Consider the following 18,668-nt stretch of genomic DNA (forward strand, 5'->3'; position numbering starts at 1 on the left):
AGTCAGTGGCAGGGCGGGCGGTCGCATTGCCCAACCCTCGTGGAGTCAAAGAGGTGTTCAGGAGGGACTTCAGAGGGATTTTTCGATGACACGCACATCACTGCCTTCTAGTTGTACAATGCAATATTAAATAACACGCTGATAGAGCTTTAGCCCATTTAGTCGCAGTCGCTGGTGATGAGTAGGCAATGCAACGATAGCGTTTCAGTGGTTGTCAGGTGAGAAATGGCAAATGAGCATACATGCAGTTGTCTTGATGTCCTCGAAGTGTAGCCTACTTGAACGAACGCACCTGACATTCCAGTCCAGCAATCTGCGCGACATTGGAGAGGTGATGTTTCCAGTGACAGCCCCTTGTTCAGTGTAGCTTATGTGGGTGTAACATCGTGCAGCAACAATGTTGCGGATGCACCGATTGTGATACATTTGAACAAAGATGCATCTCTGTTAGTGTTCTACCCTCATTTAAAGAGGTCGTGCAGGAAGGGAACGCGCAATGCTGTTACAATTATGCTCCTTTTTTAAAAAACTTTTTACTACGTCAAAGCAATTTAACCCAACTTGCTTAATTTCAGGGGTGTAAAATTTTAACAAAAAGATTGAATCTACCTACCCTTTCACAACAACAGTCCCCCATCAACCAAAAATTCCCACTTAATACTGACAAAACATGACCATGTCCCCTTGTCCAAGCTACATTTTGCAGCATTATGCAGCCTGTAAAAAACATGCACATGCTGTTGGACATCCCCACCTAGTGGCAAAAAGCCGATTCACGCTCCCCGTTGCCCCGTTTCATATGTCGTGCATTTGTTACATTAACAACGAACTTTGTCAGGAGTCTGAAACAGACTTAGCAGTGAAGTAAAGTTTATACAAGCTTCAGTGAAAAGCTTCGATAAAAAGTAAAAAAAAAAAAACTTTCAGAAGGCAAGATATTAAAAGTTAAGTACAATAATCAATACAAGTAACTTTGCATATTAATAAATATCTTTATTTTGCAAATTTTGCACATTGCGCTCATCATTACATCCACATGTACACCCATTACACCCAAAGTGCTAACACATGGATGATATTTTTTTTTCCTCAGTAAAGTCTTTATATTCAGATAATTTCTGTACACATTTACTGGTAAATCCATTGCCACCAACATGTCACAGGCAGTGAGACAAAGAAAGGAGGAAAAAAAGAACAAAAAAAAACATGTCTAATCAGCATCTAAAACCTAGTTACGGCTTTACAAGCTTGATCTTCCGCCAACCCAGTGACCCTGAACTTGAGAAAAACATGGGGTTTGGTCAGGTGTGGAGGAGATGAAGAGATGTGGTGGGAAGGGGGATGGAAATGATGGGAGGAAATCAAATAGCAGGGGGTGGGTTGATTTGGAACGTGAAAAAGTGAAAAAAGGATTCTGAACAATGAGAAAAAAAAAAAAAAAAAAAATCACTTTCATTTTTTTGTAGCGCGAAACCATAAACAGAACAAGAATGAGTGTCTAAAACGGTCTTTTTTTCTTCCATTCAATTACATTTTCAATTCACATTTTGTGTCTATTTCCTTTAAAGGCATTGCAGCAGTAGTAATAGTGAGGGTTTTTTTCCTTTCGATTTCATAAAAAGATAAATTCTCTAAGGTGTGTGTTGTGTTTTTTTTTTTTTTAGTTGACGCTGGTGGTAGAAAACCATTCTGCGCTGCATACTGACTTATTCTGCTCGTTGGTGCGGCAGTATTTAGTGAAGCGATCCTTCAAGTGCTGTCTGTACTGATTCCTGTTGCTCATGAAGGACTTGTTGCTTTCCACAAACGTCTGGATTTCGTCTTGCGTGAGACAATTCTCTTCGTCCGAAGTTACTTCTGGTTCATCCTGCTGTCACACACGCACACAAGAGAGGAGGGGGGAACCAGTGTAAGATTTAACAAAAGCAAGAACTTTGAATATTCAAAGACACAGCACACTAGAAGCTTTCAAAAAGCAGATCGTAGTTTTGAATATGTGAAAAGAATTTGATTTCTCCTCCTCTTCCCACAAGAAACTACCCCGTATTGGCACGAATATAAGACGGCCCTGAAACCTGGTGCGCTGTGTAGCACCACGCTGACGTTAGTCTAATTTAGACGTCCGATAACAATAACATTCCTTTCGTGCCAAGGATAAAACTCTTATAGTGATTTTACATGAATAATCTCTTACCCTAGCTCTACTCTGCCCTACTCTGTGTTGTTGCATTGTTGTGAGGAACATTGTCAAATAGGCTCCGCTTGTCAAAGGCACCGCTCTCCTCCACACACAGATGATCATTTAATGGCTGATGACAGCATCCAAAACGTACAGGTTGATCATCAAATCAGCGTTCATTCCCGCACTTAGGTTTCAACTGGTGCGGTCGGGTGACCAGAGAGAACAACCAAAACTTTCTTGATGAGTGTCAAAACCGAACACAAATAAAAGCAGAGCAACGGTCGCAATTGACTGTTGTTCCCACCCTCGCACTGTCTGTCCACACCGCGCTGACATTGACAGTTGATAGACGTGCAACATTCATCACAAAACCTGCATAGAATCTACAAATTTGATATGGACAAAACAATCTCTTGACCACTCCATCATGAGTGTTAATGCATAATGGCCAAATCATTCAGGTTAAGTAAAAACATTATTTTGGTGCCATTTAGTCTAGTCCGCGTAAATAAGACGACCAAAGGTATATCCCTTGAAGGTATATCCCTGAAACGAGACGTTTCCAGTCCTAGATCATTCCTACCACTCCCGTCCACCTATTTATATTTATATATTAAATACAATATAAAAGAAGTACATTTAATATCTATACATAGATCAGTGCTGTGCATAGGCTTAACCAAACGGTTATTGTGAAAACAAAGCTAACATTTTAGGGGGGCAAATCCATCCTCCCAGTTAAAAGTTATGGGCCAAACAAAAATTCCGCCATATTGAATTCATTCAGCCATCTTGAAAGTGTTGGCCTCCAAAATCTAATCAGTTCATGAACCTACCCTAGAGCAGGGATTGATTCTTAACCTTCTTTGACGTTGAGGCCCATTTTTTTCGGTGCAGAGTGGCCCGGGGCCCATCTAATATTGCCCATGCCTACTCACACGGGCACACACGGCGGCGGCACACAGAAAACCATTACATCCCCCCGTGCTCCGCCTTTCGGGGATATAAATACAGTGAATGGGAGTCCAGAAAAGCCATGATTCCCATTCTTCATTTGTGGATCTTAGAGTCCAATGGATTGGTGTAGCGTAACTTAAGCTCCCCATTTCCAGGCCAGCCTTTCCCTGCTGACAGCGTTGGTACTCACCAGCATCTCCATAAGGCTTGGGGGCGGGCCTCCAGAGGGGCTCTTCCCGTGCTCCGCCCAGGGCAGCTGAAGTGCAGAGTCGCGACACAGCTGTGTGCAGGTGTCCTTCACCCGGCAGGTGTGCGATGAGGACGTTATGCTGTGGCCCGTTCCCGTGGTCCCTCTCCTGTCCCCCATGCAGCCCTCAGGCTTGGTGGCCTGCACAGGACACAAGAACAGTCAGCGCTTATGAACGATGGACACGGCCCATTCCATGCAGTCAGTCTTAGAGCTACACTCACCGGCCACTTTATCCGGCACACCTTTCAAACGGCTCACTGACGCAAATTTCTAATACTGTTGCAGGCAGTGAAGGCAGTTCTGAAGGCAAAATGGGGTTCAACCCAGCACTCGGCAGATGTACCTAATAAAGTGGTCAGTGAGTGTACATTACACATGTCGGATGTGATTTAGTTGGGGAAAACAAACAAAACACAAAAACGGACCAAAAAAACAGGTCGTTTCAATATGTGGGCATGTGTGAAAAACCCGTGTACACTTCTGGAACTGAGTTTGGGAAAATTAACACGCACAGATGTGCTGAGACAAATAAAATAGGTGACAAGTATGGGGCCATCAAGGTGTGAGGTGTGTTTAAAATTTTAGTTCATAAATTCAGAAACACTAAAACACACAATACTATTTGGGCGTCACAAGGTGCGCACCTGTTCGCTCCCGAAGCCTGCGACCTTGCTCTTCCTCTTCTTCCGCTTGTTCTTGCCCTTGAGGCTCTCCTCTGAGTTGGCCCAGCACTCCACGCAGCTGTCCACGCAGTCCTCCTCCTTCTCCTCCAGGCACTGGTGGCTGGAGTAATCACCTGCAGATGTGCACATACACACTACACATCACGACAGGAAAACAACACATTCCTGAAGAGTTGACTGTCAGTTGTCTGTCTGGGCATAGCTGGATATGTGTAACTGTAGCGATCCACAATCAGGAGAGGTGTTCCTTTTCTTTTCTCTCTTTTTCTTTTTTTAAAGTTCAGTTGGTCTTTGGTTTGCATTTTCTACAAATAGACTCAAAATCCCCATTAAGCTATCCTTGCAAGAATTGGCAGTAAAACTGGCAGTAAAAAAAAAAAAAAAAAAAAAAACGCTCAACAAGCTTTAATCCTAACCCAGTCACAGGTCTAAGTACTGAAGTATCTGTGAAAAGCACTGGACTTCTATAGATACTTCAGTGCAGTGTAAATGCCTTTAGTGAGAGCTAGCAAACTCAAGTGACTTGCAGTGGCTGCGGTACTGACCCGTTTCATCGTGGTTGCAGATGCCCTCGGTGCATGCTACGTCCGAGCCTTCCCTGGAGCTCGTCTCACTGCCCTCCATACTGGACGAGTAGCCACAGTCGCTTCCGTTACTGCGGGGGGACGTGCCTGAGGAAACATCACAGCAGAGAGCAAAGCAGAGAAATGAGACTGAGCTGATAGCGTCTTAAAGGGACACTGTGTAAGATTTTTAGTTGTTTATTTCCAGAATTCATGCTGCCCATTCACTAATGTTACCTTTTTCATGAATACTTACCACCACCATCAAATTCTAAGTATTCATTATGACGGGAAAAATTGCACTTTTCAAAAGGGGGATCTTCTCCATGGTCCGCCATTTTGAATTTCCAGAAATAGACATTTTTAGCTGCAAAAATGTCTGTACTTGGACCATACTAGAAAATATTTGTTTATTACTTGTAAACTTTCATGTAAAGATCAAATTTGGCAAAAGGCAGCCCAGTTTCAATGAGCAGCATAGTTGCAGTACCTTTTTTGACCATTTCCTGCACAGTGTCCCTTTAACTATTATCAACTGGACACAAATGCAGGGGTCTTTACTGAAAGCAATTGTGAGCAAGTTTCATTGCATACGTAACACAGAAGACGCAATACAATGTCATAGCCTACCAACAGAGGAGCTAGATGACAGTATATAACTGGCTGTGAGAGCCTGAAACATAACCATGTGACTGGTCATGTGCATGTGTTTTTATTATTAACTGAACAGACACGGATGCAATGAAAGTAATTGTGCATGTTACATTGCATGCATAGCATATAACGCTGCAGACACACACAGAAATCTGGCCAAGCAAAGCGAACTTCGCCATTCTTTCCCATGAGGGAGGCGAAGGCAAGCAAAAAAGGAAAATATTCGGGCAAGTTTAACATTATGCAAATGAGGAGTGAATTTCGCCCGGGGTGGCCTATCAAATCAACAAAACAAATGATTAATTGCATCTAATTCTCTGTGACGGCCCGATGACCGCCGAGTTGTCAGAATAGAACAATGAATTTCACCTTTCTTCCCTTCCCAGATTTTTAAGTATATCTTTTTCGTGGGACGACAACATTAAAGAAATTTCACTTTGCCACAATGAAAAGTAGCCAGTGTACAACATACATAACCCTTTCAATTTATTCACTCAAAATGCACCCACAATAGTGAGTACACATCTTTTGTTAAAATTCCATAGAAAGGATCATGATGACGCACGTTTCTTTTGGTGAAATTCAGCTTCTCAATGTTGAGGGCATTCATACAGCCCCAAACCAAGTCAGTCCCACTTGACTAATCACGGGACACTTTTCTTTGTACTACTCACTTGGTTACTACTACACATGCTTGACACCATCAAAAACATTTGTATATCTTGGTGTCAGACCATAGGACATTGTTCCAGCCATCTGTATGTTTAAAACTTTTAAAGTCTGTCTCAGATGAGACCAAGATAAACAAATTTGCTTATGAGTAATCTAAGGTGGATCTAATGCAGAAAAAAAACGCACATCAGGCACCACCACATAGCTAAGAGAGCGAGAGACATGCCATCTGTCACAAAGTGAATCAAATGAACTAATATAATATAACCAATAAACTCAAACAATAAAAAGCAAGAATAGATTTTGTAACAGAAGCACCAATACCACCCAGACAATCAGCCAAATGAGTACTCTAAGGTGGAGCTACATTGGAAATAAAAACCAGAGCTCAGACTTCTGAACATCAGGCACCACCACATTGCCAAGAGCACGAGTGAGAGACCTACCTTTCTTAACTTTGGGGGAACCAAGTAGGGAGACTGCGGGGCAGCTACAGGAGGAGTCCTCGGGTGTGGCCGTGACCTCCCCACAGCTCCCAGACTCCTCTTCGTTCCGGCAGTCTTTACACGACCCATCCACAGACTCAGTCGAACCCTGTGGAGCAGACGCAGACACACAAAGATGGAAGAGTATGTCAGACACACTGGAGGGAGTGCAGAGATAACAGATGCCAGCTGCCCTACCGTTCGCACATTTACAAACTTCTGTCCCAACACTGCAAGGACATGTGTGCACTACTTAGGCCAGGCAAGCAAATTGTCACGGTGCAATTTCCCACATCATCCAATACAGTCTTAATCACATTAAATTCTCATTAACAGACATTAAAAGCAGTTGGCATAAGACTTGCATTTCCACAGACAACAACTCACGTCTCAATCTACTACATGCCAACCTGGCCATAATCGTATGGCACAATCATATGCACAGAAAACATGGGAAATGACATCTGCACTAACTTGGACAATGGGTTGTGTTTATGTAGACCTGGTATTGCCTCTACCCTCTGAAAATCCGGAGTTGCAAGATGACTTTACACGCACGCAATCCACACCACCGGCATTTTGAACTAACCAGATACAATAGCCCTGCTACACTCCCAAACCAACTTCAAGGTTCATAATCCCTGTACGGCAATGTGCATAGCCAGCTCCTTCCCGCAATGCTTACGAGTTAAGATTATGCTGGCTTTTAGCAGTGCTGTAAGAACGGGTTGTTGCCAATGGGAGGGACCTTGGCAATAAGACACCAATCAGTCATTTTGAGTGTTAAATCTGCCAGTGTAAACCATATGGTCTACGATTAGCATTGAACACAATTAATACTGTGGGGGTTCACCTCAGCAAATCAAATCGTATCTCTCCCATCCAAAGCTTCTTAGATGACACGCTGATTGGCCGGAACAGTGTTTGGCTCAGTGTGAAGTTGTTACAGAGGCAGGGTTGTGTGCAAACACCAGTGTGCAAGTAGTGCATTAGATTAGAATAGGATTAAAACTGGTTGTGAAACTGCCTTTTAAACTCTTACAAGGGACCACAGCTTTGGCTTAAATGGAGAACACCGTGAAGGCCTGTCATTACCTAAATTTAAAGGTGATTGCACAGGTTAACCACCACTGATTATTAATTAGGTACTTGAATCACTCAAGATATGCACAGCTTTGAAAACAATCTCGGAATGGTGTTAGAGTCCATCAGGGTTCCCACTCTTTTTCAAAAATCATTTTCCAGGACATTTCCAGGACTATTTTTGGATAATTCAGGACGGATGTTTTGTCCGTCGGACGCACAATTTTGGACATAAACAGCGACACAATTAATTTCACAGATAATATGATAATGTGACTTTCAGGTTGAATTGAGTTGTAATAAATTAGTAATACACACATAACTTTGTGTTAGGGAAGAGGGTACGCCCACTATTCAAGTCAGTGGGTACGTCCAAAGACGATCTAGAGAAGACTGCTTACTGGCGTCATAAGATCATAGTATGGCATGGACGCAAGGGGAGTCTCTTTCTTCTTCTGCGGGTAGCACTGGCAGCATGGTTAAGTGCAATGCCACTACCGCCAGGGCTGGAGTGTGGAACAGGTCATAGGACAACGTGAATTTGTGTCAGACGTCCTTAATTAACCCATGCAATTAACGCTGACAGACAGCTGTAATTAATTTAACCACAAAGTGAACACTGACAACCGGACATCCCAATTTGAGCGGGCCGGAACTTGCAGCAGCCGCTCCGCCCACAATGCAATTCAAATGCAAAGTTTCCAGTGTCACAATTTTTATCCATCATGGCGTTGCACCCACTGTCTATGCGCACAGCGTTCCCAGGCTACGCCCCTGTACTACACCGTGGTCAATGCTTTTTCCTGCGAAAGAAAGCGTTCTTATCCATTCTATATTCTTTGGGTACAAACAAATGCATACAAACAACTGATGCAACTACTGTGATTTGACACACCAAAGAACGAACTACCTGCCAAAGTGGCTAGTGAGACTGAAATTGTTACTTCTCGGAGCCTACCGGTAATTGTACCAGCATTTGGCCGGTTGGCTGGTGCCAATGTCAAGCCTAGGTTCTCCATAAGAAATTCCTTTTTGCAGATATACTGTAGTCAGCCACAACGTTGATTTTTAGTTAATGTCTTCTGTCTGATACAGATTTTAGAGTTTTAGGTTTTTAAAAATATCAGTAATGTGATGGGCTATCCCATGCGAACAGCCTTTGTTCCTGTGCTGTGTAGCTTACACACAGCATCAATGAACTTCAAACAACCTCAACAGTCTAAATGGCAGAATTTGTTAGAATGTTCACACAAGATTAGAATGTTCACAGTATTTGAATATTAAAGTGCCAGTCCAATAAAAGATGGCAACCTGGCCAAACACTGCGGGCAACTTCGCTGACGTGTGTGTGTGTGTGTGTGTGTGTGTGTGTGTGTGTGTGTGTGTGTGTGTGTGTGTGTGCGCTCATGTATGTGTGGATAATATGTATTGCCTGTACATCAATAGGTGGGAAAACTTTGAGAAATTCGATCGTCATGTCTAGACTGGGCAGGGGAAAAGTAGGCTAGATCACAAACAAAACCGTGAAAGAAAAACAGGTTCAAGACAAAAAAACAGGACAAATAGTTTTTTTACAGGACATTTAGTGAATTCCAGGACATTTCCAGGACTGGAAAACAAATCTCTAAATTTCCAGGTTTTCCAGGACGTGTGGGAACCCTGTTATTAACATTTATTTTTTAGACAGAATTTAGTGATGTCACATTGATTGGGGACTCCCCCCTCAGCAGAGAGGCTTAAGCAATATGACCCGAGTGGGAGGGATGATGTCCACTGACATCCTCCCTGGTGTGGTTCGGCCATAGGCACGAAGCCGAAGGCTGAGTGCCGTCGGCAATCACACCAGGGAGGATGTCAGTGCACATCATCCCGACCACGAGGGTCATATTGCTTTTATACAATAGTTCAATTGCCAACAAAATACCAGAAGAAAATGTTCGAATTAAATGTTTACTAGTTACCTTCATCATACTTTTTTTACCTGCTCTCCCGCAGCGCAAATGAGATCCGATTATAACCGTTCTCATACACTGGAGGAGATTGACATAGGCTAGCCTTGGCTTCAAAAGACTACAAAATAGCGGCCGCAGAGGTGTGCCAACTGCCTTGACAACTGCACTAGAAACAGATAACTTCTATCCTCTCTGCCAGAATCCAGCTACCAAATGGGATAGCCTACGGGTCTCTGTCATGCGGGCATGCCTGCTCCCAACTTAGTCCAGCATAGAACAATGGAATAGAATGATGGCGAGTTCAAACTACGCGGCCCTGGTTACATTCACTTTCTCCGCAGTAGACTATGAGATAGAATGATGGCAAGTTCAAAATGCGCGGCCCTGGTTACATTCTATCCACGGCGGAGTGATTATTAGGTGTGATGAGTCTCCAGGGATGATGTCCACCTAGACATCATCCTCCTTACCGACGCGTAGAATGCCAGTAGAACGCGTCTCATCCGATCAGATATCGCAAAATGAATTGACCGGATCTAACTATTGTATAATATAGAATATTGGGTCTCCAGTCTCCAACATGATGTCATGCACTCCTTTATGGGGAAAGAATAACTGGCACTTTTTCACAATATTAGGTTTTGTGGTATTCAACCAAACAAATGTGATGGATAATAGTTTAAATGTGTACTACTAACAAGAAAGTGGTGAAAATGCTTTTAAAGCTCTACCTGCACAACCACCTTTAAAGGGGTATGCCACTATTTTGGGACTTAATACAGTTAAAATCGTTGGCTGGGGTTTATAAAAGGTGGTTAAGTGTCTTATTTTTCATGTAAGCCGTTGTCTTGCTTTAAGACAAGTTAAATGAGGGAATATGTCGCTAAGATAGTGAAAGTCAATGACTCTGTGTAGCATGTAGCACTTTACCACCTTTATAAACCCTGGCCAATGATTTTAACTGTATTAAGCCCCAAAATAGTGGCATACCCCTTTAAGCTAAAGGGCATGTCATTTAACCTTGCCACTTCCTTTATGATAAGCAATGAGAGAAAAAACCCATTCAACTCCTCCTTTGGCCTTGTCCCAACATTGTTGTATATCCATTCCTTATTTCAAACAATATGCGTTTTTAATTCAAGAATTGGTGATTGGTTAGAAGTAAAAAACAAACAGAAAAACAAACAAAAAACAAACCACAAATGAAAGCTGACATTTGAGACAGGCATAAGGGGTATTTAAAAGTGGGGAAGTTACAAAAACGCACAGTTCAGGAACTTGTTGCAAAAAGAAGTGAAACTGGCCAAGCAAACCCATCCACCATCCACTCCCATCCCAACCCAACCAGCATGCCATACCTTGTCCAGATCCTTGTCTTTGCAGTCGGTGTCAGGCTCGATGATGTCAAAGCCACACTTGTTTTTGCGGCGGTTCTTGCGTTTCTGCCGCTTCTTCTCCTGCTTGAGTTCTTTAGCCCTCTCCTCCTCAGACAGCTCCTCGCACAACTGCTCGAGCCGGCTGATGCCCTGCACCTTCTCCACCGCCATCTGCACACAGGACACATGCACTTGACATTAGGCTTGACATTAACTTTATCACTCGCCAGCCACTCTGGCAAGTGGTTTTCTCGAGTCACTACACATTCAGCTATTGCACTAGCTACAAAATTAACATGTTTTTTTCTCTTTTGTTTATCATGATACTGTACATCTAACCTCAGAAGATGAGGTACTAAAGCAAAAGTACATAGGTTTCTGCATGGAAATAAATCAAACAAATAGTAACTGAGTACTAGCTTTTTCTTGAACTTGCATAACATCAGTTTATACACCAGGGTCAAACAGAGTACAGGCAACTCTGATACATCATACCAAGGAACAAGATGCCTGCACAATTGTGAAGTGACACTGAAATCATTACTAGCCACAGCCAAGTTTTACCAGCATTTGGATGGCTGGTAGGGCACACATACACAATACACAGCTCAGATGAGAAAATGTCTGCACATTCCACCAGGCTGGGTAAATGCAGGATAAAAAGTAATGTAAATGCACAGTAAAGAAAAATATCTGCAATAGAAGTAGTAGTAGTAGTAGAATATTTTGACAAAAACGCAGACATGTTTGTTTGACAAAACTAATGTCTGTTCAATTATAGCTTCATGGTGATCGACTACAAATCAGAATTTCTGTATCATTTTTTCCTGTATTCAATGGCCTCCTGAATATTAGTTCAGCTACAAATGTTATACTGGGACGGTCCCCATTTCTCATTTTGAGAATGTCTCAAATTACAACCCTTTACAAATCAATTTCGATCTGGAACCCACAGGTGTGAAGCCCACAACTAATACATGAAGGGAAACATGCTTGCAGCAAACCACAATTTATGGAACATACAGGAAATGTAGGTCATGTACATGCAAACACATCCCATCCCATCCCACCACACACACACACACACACGCCATTAGAGGAACTTGCCAAGTTGGTCCTTTTCATATCACACCTAGTTATGAATCATGATCTCCAGCTAAATATAGGCCAATGTTGTGATGGCAGGCAGGGGCCACAGCCATGTCGTACGATACCTCAAAGCTTTTGCGGAGTGCGTCGATGCCCAGATGGAAGAGCAGCTGCCAAGTTTGCTCCTCGGCCCGCAGCTTCTGCCAGATCCGGTGCAGCCTCTCGTAGAGGTGTATGCCCAAACAGGTCAGCACCTCTTCTTGTGCTATGTCTATAGTCTTGGCATGCCTTTCCCTGCGCCTGGATTAACAATAGAGCAGAACGACACAAAACACAAGTTTGTACAAGTGTTAGTTTGAGTACTTAAGCACACACACAAAGAAAGATAGAAAAGATAGAAATAAATGTGATGGACATGGAGATGATCACGTCAAGCACCAACCCGCCATATTCACAAAATAATAAGATGTAACCTAAATAACGTGGTTTATTACAAGCTTCTCCAGGATTTGTCTTTCACACCGACATATCTCGTGCTGCTACTACCGTGACACATCTCTTTAGCAATATGACCATCTGACCATAAGTAAAATGTGCATGAATGCAATTTAAAAGTTACCCAAATCATGAAGTTAGGATGTATCTCTTGAAATGCCATCTACCTATAATTAGGGCTGCTCGATATTGGAAAAAATCAATATCACGATATTTTCTGCAAATATTGATATCACGATATTTTAAGCGATATGTACGAAATTCCCAACCCCCGCCACTATTATCGTAGTGGAGTAGCACTCATAATGGCTTTCTAGTTTCTAGTGCTTTCTAGTAGCATAATGTCTAGTAAGTCTGCGTGAATGTACACTTGGGGAGAGCGCGAGACTTGAGAGGCGTCTATTTTTCTCGACATAGAGCTAGTTCTGATGTTCCACCCCTGCGTTTTGCTTAATCCCTTGGCTACCATACTGCACCGTAGCGTTGCAAATGACAAATGACAAAATATCACGATATATGAATTTTGATATTGATATCACGATATATGATGAATATTGATATCGCGATATAAATACGATATATTGCACAGCCCTACCTATAATGCACCAAACATTGAAAGCACGACCTTTCAGACAAAAAGAACTACCTTGCAAATGATAATACTGTAACTGATAACATTAACACACATGCAGAGCCAAACCAATCAGTTTGGCATGGTGTCGTATTCTTATGTGGATGTTTTAACCATGATAATATCTAAGGGAAATGTAAAACTGGCCATGCAAATTTCAACTCGACAGACAAATGTGGAAGATATCAGAAGCAGATTTCCGTACTCATATCCGCCAGCGAACTCGGGCTCCGCTCGGCCCAGGAGGTGTGCGATAAAGTCTGTCTGGCAGCAGACGTGGATGTGGTGCTCGTGGGGGCAGCAGCGCAGGCCCTCATACAGCGCGGCGCAATAGCCGTTCTCCTTGCTGCTGTCCACCTCCCCTACCAGGATGTTGTAGGCCCGCAGCACCTTGTTCTTGCAGTCAGTGCAGAACCTGGTGGGAGGGAAGGAAATGGACACAAAAACACTGTCACAAAAGGAGTCACACAAATTTACGGTTGACCTACAACGCTTCTCATTGTGCATGTGTAAAGTTCCCATCTACCGGTACTCTGTAGATGACAACAAAAGAATGCTGCAAAAGGAAATGCCAGATCTGTCAAAGATGTACCGGTAGTAAAAAAAACAAAAAACTCACTTGATGGTACGACGTGAAGCCACATGCACTAGTGTGAGGCTAACCACTTTAAATGTGGGAGGCGGCAGTGGTTGGCCCTTACCTGTGTTTGCGCAAGTACGTCTCCAGGGTCTCCAGGAGACAGGCACTGTCAATCAAAACCACCTCGTCTCTGCACTCCTGAGACATCAGTTCCCACACGTCCATCCAGCTTCCACTGCACCACAGAAAACATGTGGATTAGTAACACTGATAATGCTTCACTTCAAGTCACTCCTTAGAAATCTTGTAGACAGAATCCAATGCCTGGCCTGATGAATAACTGCACTATGTTCCATTTATATATTTAAAGAGCTACTATTAAAGCAAATTAAGTCCTCAACACAAACTCTTCTCATTCTGGTGTGGTCATAATGACCGCCCGGCACGGAAAAAGGTGCATGAGTGTCCCTGCCACCCACCTGTTCGGCGACTGAAAGGGTCCAAATTGATACTGGATGCTACATTTGACTTCCTTCCTGGTTGAATCTCCATTGTCTTTAGCTAACACTACACCTCTGTCTGCAATTCCTTCTCTACAGTTACATGAAGACAAACATCGGCAAAACAGCATAGTTTTTTCCGCCAACATTGTCATTACACGTATCAGTGACTAACATGTCCAATACAGTATAGTGTAAACATCATCATGCAGCTCATTAACATGTAGCATTACAACCATAAAAACAGTGTAGAGAAAAAAAACCCACTTACCCTAAAGGCTTAGGTTTGTGCGTGTCTAAGGAATGCAACTGGCAGCGTTTGTTTTTTCTGCTTTTAGGGATGGCATCGATCATATCGTTCAATTTCAACCTGTCAGAGTGTGTGTGAGAGAGAGAGAGTTTATTAATCCACAAGGGGGAAATTGAATGTCACCTGACCATATACGCAACACATAACAGCAAGTCAGGACAAAAATAATAATTAATAAGAGCTAAGAAATAAATAAGAAACAGTCCATCATAAAAACACACAAAGAATCAGCACAACATAATAAAACCATTAAAAAGGCACTCAGCAGCTGTTGTTAAAAAGTCTGATAGCTGCAGGAATGAAAGCTCTCCTGAACCTTTCGGTGGAGCACCTAGGGAGGAGCCTTTGGCTCCTGCCACTTTTTTGTAAACATGCTGAACAGTGGGTGGTCATCCATACTCAACATGCTTTTCACCTTCCTCATTGCCCACTCCTCTAAAATCTCCTTGACAAAATTAAAACATAAACCAGTGATGGACCCGACTTTTTTGATGAGCTCAGCCTGTTCCTGTCCTCACGTGATATCCCTACACAACAGCATAAAATAAAAAACTTGCCACAATAATATGTAAAAAAAAAAGCTAACACATCTGCAGTCTTTAAACATAACAAAAGAGAAATCAAACATTCACACACAGGCACAGAATCACAGCTGATGTAATCATTAACATCAAGGCTAAGCGCTGCTGCTTTCAGTCATGAAACACAAAACACACACACACTGCACACAGCACGTACCCATGGACATAGAAGAGTGTGTAAAGCTTCTTGGCATCCGCCATGCAGGCCTTGGTGACTGATAAGACGCCGGTGGAGCGTACGGTCAGCGGCTCCAGTGCTGGGTTGCCTGACTCCACCAGCTGTGAGAAGAGGCGCTCCACACTGCGCCGGCAGCCCACGCAGGGCACCAGCTGTGACAGGGCACTGAACACCTCCCTGGACGTCACCATCATGGACATGCTCAGGTCCTGCTGCTTCAGCATGGCATGATACTGCCAAAGATAAGGGAGCATAAGCGTGTGTGTGATAGGCAGAAAAGCAGACGTTGTGCCCACTATGCAAGCTCCATATCAGTTACGTAGGGGTCTAAAAGTTGAGGTATTGGGAAAATCACTTACCTGAACAAACTGCTTCAGTTGTGAGGCGTTAATTTGTTGACTGTCCAGGTCCAGGGCACTGTCTGCAAATTCCATCACCATCTGACAAAGAAAAGCTTGGATGTTCACACCATAGAACTACCTTACTTCATCTCGTGTATCAAAGTCAGAGATACTGAGCAGTTAGTGAGCACCATGACTGTCCATATGTTTAGTCAAGCTAACATGTACCCGTGTAGCCAAATAGGCCTTGCAGTGCTAATGCCTTAGCTGACCGGCTCACTTTGACCTGAGCTTCCTGGTCAGAACCGAAATTATCCATAAAACAAACTAAGTAGTTGTCTGGAAGCAGATAAACATAACTTACTGTTAAAGTGTCATTGATGAAGAGTGGTATTTGACGTGCAAGGAACTGATAGTCCTCTTCTCCTTCCCTACAGACGGCAACAAGACGCGCCATGTCTCCTTTTTCTTCGGATCGTAGTTGTGGTGTCTGTGAAACGACGCCAATAGACATTAATTAAACATAACGGCACTTTCAACACAACATGTAGACGAATTATGGAGAAATGTAGTCGGGGAACAGGCCGAGTAGTTACGTGTATTCATTCACCATTCGCTGTCACCGCTGTACAGCTAGCTACCCTACAACCTCACCATCGCAATATAGCAATAGCTGCAAAACATAAACTAGCCATTCACACCAACTCACCAAGTGTCCCTGTTCGATTTCAAACATCAGGTCTTTGAAGACATGTCTGAGGTAAAGTTAAACGTGACAAGCGCAACCCATTTAAGACATTTAGCTGAGAAAAGTTTTGCAATAGTGTGCAAAAAACACGTGAACATATGAGAAATCTCAACCTAAGAGTCCAGAGACCTAGCAACAACGTCTGCACCGCCCGTGTATAAGTAAGTCACTTAGCATTTGAATCTTCAGAGGCTAACCACTTGGTACAACTATTTAAACAGTGTTATTGACACTTTCCCCAGCCAACTATGTTACTCCACCAAAAAATGAGAAAGCCGATCTTTCAGATACCCGATGTCCCAAGCATTGCCCCCAGACAGATAACTGATTACGAGCTCACAATCTAGGTCAAAGAGGGAGGTTGGACACTGTCGTTAAGTACGCTCTAGCTACGGGCATCGCAATGCTTCAGTGAAGTAAGTTCCATGAGATAGAGCGCTAACCGTATCAACTCATAATGTTATCTTTCGATAATGAGTTCTAGTTTGCTACAGCCGCAAATCAACCTAAAATTAAGTCCCAATGTCGATCTGCACGATAAAGGAGTTCAAAAATTCACATAACCCTGACAGTTTGCTAATGTTACCATCCTAGCGAAAACCATGTTCGCTATTTTCTCAGGGTTGCTACTTAGCATTACTCTACTGTACCACTTAACCACTTATGTCCTGAATTATTCCAGCAAGTTCTGACAATTCTGACAGTCACATGTAAGCTTTTCTTTTCAAGACACTTTTTCAGGAAGACACATTAGTTTAAACTCACCAAGAACTGTTAGTAAAGTGTGTCGAGTTAACAAGCTAGTCTGTCAACTGACAGAGTGGCTTGGCTAATGTTATCAAAGTTTGCAAGACAGCATTAGCAATTTTGTCAGCTGCTAGCTTCAAGTTTGCTATGCAGCGTTAGGTAACATTACGCTAGCAGGGAGCTAGGGATATCAGCTAGGTTAACTAGCCATCAGGACGCGTTCAGTTTAAGACAATTTACTCTCAGGTAAGTACGTTATAATAGTAACTTAAATTTTCTTGCCAAGTTGATATGGTTATTTAGCTAGACATTGTTGTGAAATTTTTCAAAGAGCCAATTCATTCCCGATCTACCACCGAAGGCACAACTTCGGGGAATGTTCAAATTGACGCGTCAAACCGTTTGACAACTCTTCGTTCTTTGCTAGACGAAACGTTACTATGAGGCGCTGGCAAGTTATTCACAGTAAATCTTACAATTTCAAAACAATATTTAAGATTATGCAGAGTCAACACTACTGAATAAAGTAGGATCATTGTGGTGATGTTGAAATTTGGTGTCATGCTCACCTGCTTTCAAAAGTAGCTTATTTTCGTATAAAAACAAACAAGTGCGACAGAGGCGTATGTGGCAGCGGAATTCTCATCTAACCTTTGACCCAAGACGTGGAGTAGGGAACCAAAGCAAAGAAGGCATAGAACTAATACAAAGAAGGTAGCTCTAGATCCACTTGACCATAGATTGTCTAGGACGGAATGTTCAGCTGCAGAATGCAGGACAGAGGTGTGGAGCTCCAGTCCCTCCCATTATCGCCTATTATGGTAAAGCCAGAGCCAGAGGCTGAACCCTGCATGAAGGGCTCTAGCCAGAAAAAACTGGCGACGAAACTGACCATATATGGTCAAAGATGGCCGACCTCGCGGTCCCCATTCAGTTTTGCGTAGCCTTCACTTAGGTCCGTACACGTGTCGTTTCCTCAGACTATCATTGGGGACTCTGAGAAGAATTGATATAACAGCCGTTTTGCGCATTTCAAAGCACGCAAATTCAAGGGACTGTGTAATTACTTTACCTAAAATAAAAGCTTGTGTCAGAACAAAAGCAGCACGGTCTAATTTGTAGAACTGGTAGGCCTACACGTGACCTAGACATGCTAACACAGCCTATGGCAGAGATGGGGTTAGCTAGCCGTTAGCAGGAGGACCTAACGAGGCAAGCGTTGTAAAACCATTGTAAACCATGTAAAACCACGTGACTAAAAATCAAAGACCGCGTCAACTCTTATTACAAAGGGCTCTTGTCACCCATAGAGCAACGTCATCCTCTATTTGCAGTTCCAGTCCCTCTAACTTCTACAAGGGAGCCTTTTAATTTCTATGTTTTAGGGGAGTGTAATACACAAACTCGGGGAGCTATGAGTGAACCGGAATCGACCTGAGATGGCTACAAGAAAAGTTGCCAGATGGCCACACAATGCCCATACGAAGTCCATGTGGGATCCACTCGAAAAATGATATTCGTCCACAGCAAGGAAAATTACACAAACCTACTGATCATTAAAAAGCATTGGCGCACACCAAAGTGACGTCTTTTAAAGAGATCTGACTTTTA

At 42.9% G+C, this 18,668-nt stretch overlaps 1 protein-coding gene across 6 annotated transcripts; it reads right to left on the reverse strand.

Annotated features, from left to right (window-relative positions):
* Window positions 1-972: 972 nt before the first annotated feature.
* ggnbp2 (gametogenetin binding protein 2) lies at window positions 973-17,867 on the reverse strand. Of its 6 annotated transcripts, none has more exons than XM_063204108.1 (15): window positions 17,627-17,867; window positions 15,927-16,052; window positions 15,581-15,661; window positions 15,201-15,454; window positions 14,424-14,522; window positions 14,132-14,245; window positions 13,774-13,887; window positions 13,278-13,487; window positions 12,072-12,246; window positions 10,840-11,028; window positions 6,408-6,555; window positions 4,618-4,743; window positions 4,034-4,185; window positions 3,330-3,527; window positions 973-1,870 (listed from the first exon to the last, which is right to left on the reverse strand). In XM_063204108.1, exons 2-15 carry the CDS (start codon window positions 16,017-16,019, stop codon window positions 1,661-1,663), a joined length of 2,163 nt encoding a protein of 720 aa, XP_063060178.1. In that variant the 5' UTR covers window positions 16,020-16,052; window positions 17,627-17,867; the 3' UTR covers window positions 973-1,660. The 6 variants fall into 6 exon arrangements, with proteins under 6 accessions (XP_063060178.1, XP_063060179.1, XP_063060177.1 ...); XM_063204109.1 differs by lacking the exon at window positions 17,627-17,867 and adding an exon at window positions 17,076-17,468; XM_063204107.1 differs by lacking the exon at window positions 17,627-17,867 and adding an exon at window positions 16,272-16,667 and having other exon boundaries at window positions 973-1,867.
* Between the last annotated feature and the right edge of the window lie 801 nt (window positions 17,868-18,668).

The sequence above is a fragment of the Engraulis encrasicolus genome, chromosome 7 (assembly GCF_034702125.1).
Source record: "Engraulis encrasicolus isolate BLACKSEA-1 chromosome 7, IST_EnEncr_1.0, whole genome shotgun sequence".
NCBI classification, from domain to species: domain Eukaryota; kingdom Metazoa; phylum Chordata; class Actinopteri; order Clupeiformes; family Engraulidae; genus Engraulis; species Engraulis encrasicolus.

Excerpts from the sequence above, each read along its gene's own strand:
- ggnbp2 (XM_063204106.1), bottom strand. The coding sequence starts at position 16,298 with ATGTTTGAAATCGAACAGGGACACTTG. Across the intron at positions 15,455-15,580 it reads AACTGAAGCAGTTTGTTCAG|TATCATGCCATGCTGAAGCA; the intron begins GTAAGTGATTTT and ends TATCTTTGGCAG. Across the intron at positions 1,871-3,329 it reads CAAGCCTTATGGAGATGCTG|CAGGATGAACCAGAAGTAAC; the intron begins GTGAGTACCAAC and ends CGTGTGTGACAG.